Genomic DNA, 2,579 nt, shown 5'->3' on the forward strand with positions numbered 1-2,579 from the left:
AGCAAGCAGCACAAGTCTTCGCCTGATAGAAACAGGAAAGGTAAGCATATTAGCCAAAACTAATTCTCAATGAGGTCTCAAACTCTACAGCCAAATGGCATGGTCATATTTTGAGATCAACCCACTTATCGGATCAGCAGCCGCATGCTCAACGGATGCAATCTCCTACTAATTTGTCATCACCTGGCATCCCTCTGTCTCATATGTGCTGCGCCACCATAAAGGAGCCAATAGCCTCTAAGAAATGCCGCGTTCACTCATCGTCAGGCTCTCCATCACACCGTCTTTTGATAGAATCTTCATCGCGCCGGCATATCCACTTTAAGAAGCAGCATGTATGGAAGCCACAGCCTATAGAAGTGGAGTCGCTCTTTTCACCTGTCCAAGTGTCTCGAAAGTGCAAGCGAGTTGTGTACTCTGATGACGACGATGATGACAACAAGTCTGGCAATACACGACAACAGCCTGAGACCGAGTACAGCCGGCCTGACGGTACTATCATCAAAGGCCTCCAAGTGTCACCGTCAAAGCTAACCTTCAAAGGTGACGGTGCTGTCACCTTTGAGATTGAGACTGGTGTTGCATGGTATGATAACGACCATGCAGCAGTTAAAGAGTGGGAACAGCAGTTTCTGCAGTTTTTTGATCTCTCGTGAGTGTGATCCTATTTGGAGTATCCTAGCTAACTAGTTGAAATGTTGCTCAAGGCCGATTTCCAGTCCTGCATATGTGCAACACAGTTGGACAAATTCACCTGATGCAGATCAGAATTTACGCAGTGGCAATCGGCCCGCTACCAAGGTACTGAGAATTTGTCAAGATTGCCGCTGCCCACGCTCATATTTAACCTCTTTCTAGACTGATTTTAGTGCAAACAACAGCATGATCACCCTTTCTCCCAGACAGGATTTGGCTCAGAGCGCCGTTGGAACTCCTTCGACCACGTTCTCAATGCTTGAGGCTCAAATTGTGCAGAATGCCAGTATCTCTCCTATTGTCCTCTCTCCTATTGTCCTCTCTCCTGCTTGCTCGTCTCGACCGCCATCTTTTCCTGCGTCTCTGGCTACTTCTCTGTCTACTGCAAAACCTGTTGTCTTGTGCAAAATTATCTCCTGTGCCTCCGCTGTTCCACTACCATCATTCTCTTTGCAACCGGCTCGCTTTGACGACCCTACTGTGGCCACTAGCTCTACTCTTGACGATTCCTTAGCCTTGGCATCATCACTCTTGTCTTTGTCATTGCAAAAGCCTCATTCTGCCAATAGCCAACTGCCTGGCAACACAGATAAGCTTGCCCGCCTTTGCACGTATGGCAAAACCACTCGGGCGCCACCACCGACAGTTTGTCCAATTGACAATTGCAAAGACTTGGTCCCATCAGAACTGTTGGCCCTCTTGGTTTTTCTTTGCTCTGCACAACCTACAAACGAGTTGGGCATGCTAACGCATCAGATTGAAATCTGCCAACGTATTAAGTATGAGAACATGCTTTCCCATGCGAGGACGGAGGGCTATCCTACCAAGATGGACTATGGACGCCTCTCGCAACATGTAGAAGAGGCTCACGCACGAACACTCACTATTATGCAGAACGGCAGCAAGATGTCATTTTTCCTCAAACTGAAAGAGCTTGAGGAACGTGCTATTAGAGCAGCCACAGATGCGGCGGCGAAGACGGGCGGCAAAGTGGAGAAGCCATCGTTCCTACTCGGCAATCTCAACTTTGCTGCTTCAGACCAGTGGCATGATGCCATTGTGGACCTTTTGTGACCCGGATAGTAAGTGCTTGCAGTCTGTACTTGCTAATAAGCTAACGACACTCCTGGGAACCCCAAAGCTTCGGCAAGCATGGACAACGTGTTATTGCCCTAACACTCGACATCATGTTCCCGGATGACCACGAAGCTTGGAAGCCCTGCCTTACAGGCATCAAGCCCCTTCTTCCGAAAGCCTTCTGTCAGCTCATCTTGGTTCAGGAAGTCATCCTGGACTTTGTACGAGCAGATCTCAAGATCTCGAAGCAAGATGCCTGGAATCACATGTACTTTGATATGCTATATGGCGTCGAGCACTTCAATAAAGACCCTTTGCTTGAACGGAGCTTTACTGATGTATCCACGCGAAAACTACAGCAGCTGAAGGAATGAGCAAAGGCTGCTCCCGTACGCTATTATCTACCTTCATGATGCCTTCTAACTTGTGTTTTATTTTATTTCAGGCTCCGCGGCAGAAGCCTCAGCCTACTACCCATCATACCCCATCTATTACTGGTGCAGAAGCTCAGTCAAGCTCTGTGCCGTGTGCTCAGAATGCCTCTGCCGCTGTCCCAAAGGCTGTGGTCCATACGCTGACTGTAGGCAATTTTCCATCTGTAAGAGCTTACATATCATAATAGCACCTATAAGCTAATCAAAAATTCAGCCTAAGCCTCCTAAGAAGAAGAACGAGACGTAGACCACTGGGGCAAAGACAGGCAGAACTCATGTAAGTAGACAGCGGCGTCAGCTTAAAACAAGCACGCAACTGAATGTCCACCATGCAGATACAGGCAACTCGATGCTCAAATTGTTTAAACCAAG

At 48.0% G+C, this 2,579-nt stretch overlaps 1 protein-coding gene across 1 annotated transcript; it reads left to right on the top strand.

The window, feature by feature from the left end:
• Positions 1-90: 90 nt before the first annotated feature.
• On the top strand, positions 91-1,770 carry PHACADRAFT_33952 (uncharacterized protein; the record flags this gene model as incomplete). The annotated part of the gene is made up of 3 exons (XM_007403098.1): positions 91-652; positions 708-801; positions 859-1,770. Coding segments are annotated over 3 exons (1,568 nt in total), but the record flags the coding sequence as incomplete, so codon positions are not given.
• Between the last annotated feature and the right edge of the window lie 809 nt (positions 1,771-2,579).

The sequence above is a fragment of the Phanerochaete carnosa genome (assembly GCF_000300595.1).
Source record: "Phanerochaete carnosa HHB-10118-sp unplaced genomic scaffold PHACAscaffold_748, whole genome shotgun sequence".
Taxonomy (NCBI): Eukaryota; Fungi; Basidiomycota; class Agaricomycetes; order Polyporales; family Phanerochaetaceae; genus Phanerochaete; species Phanerochaete carnosa.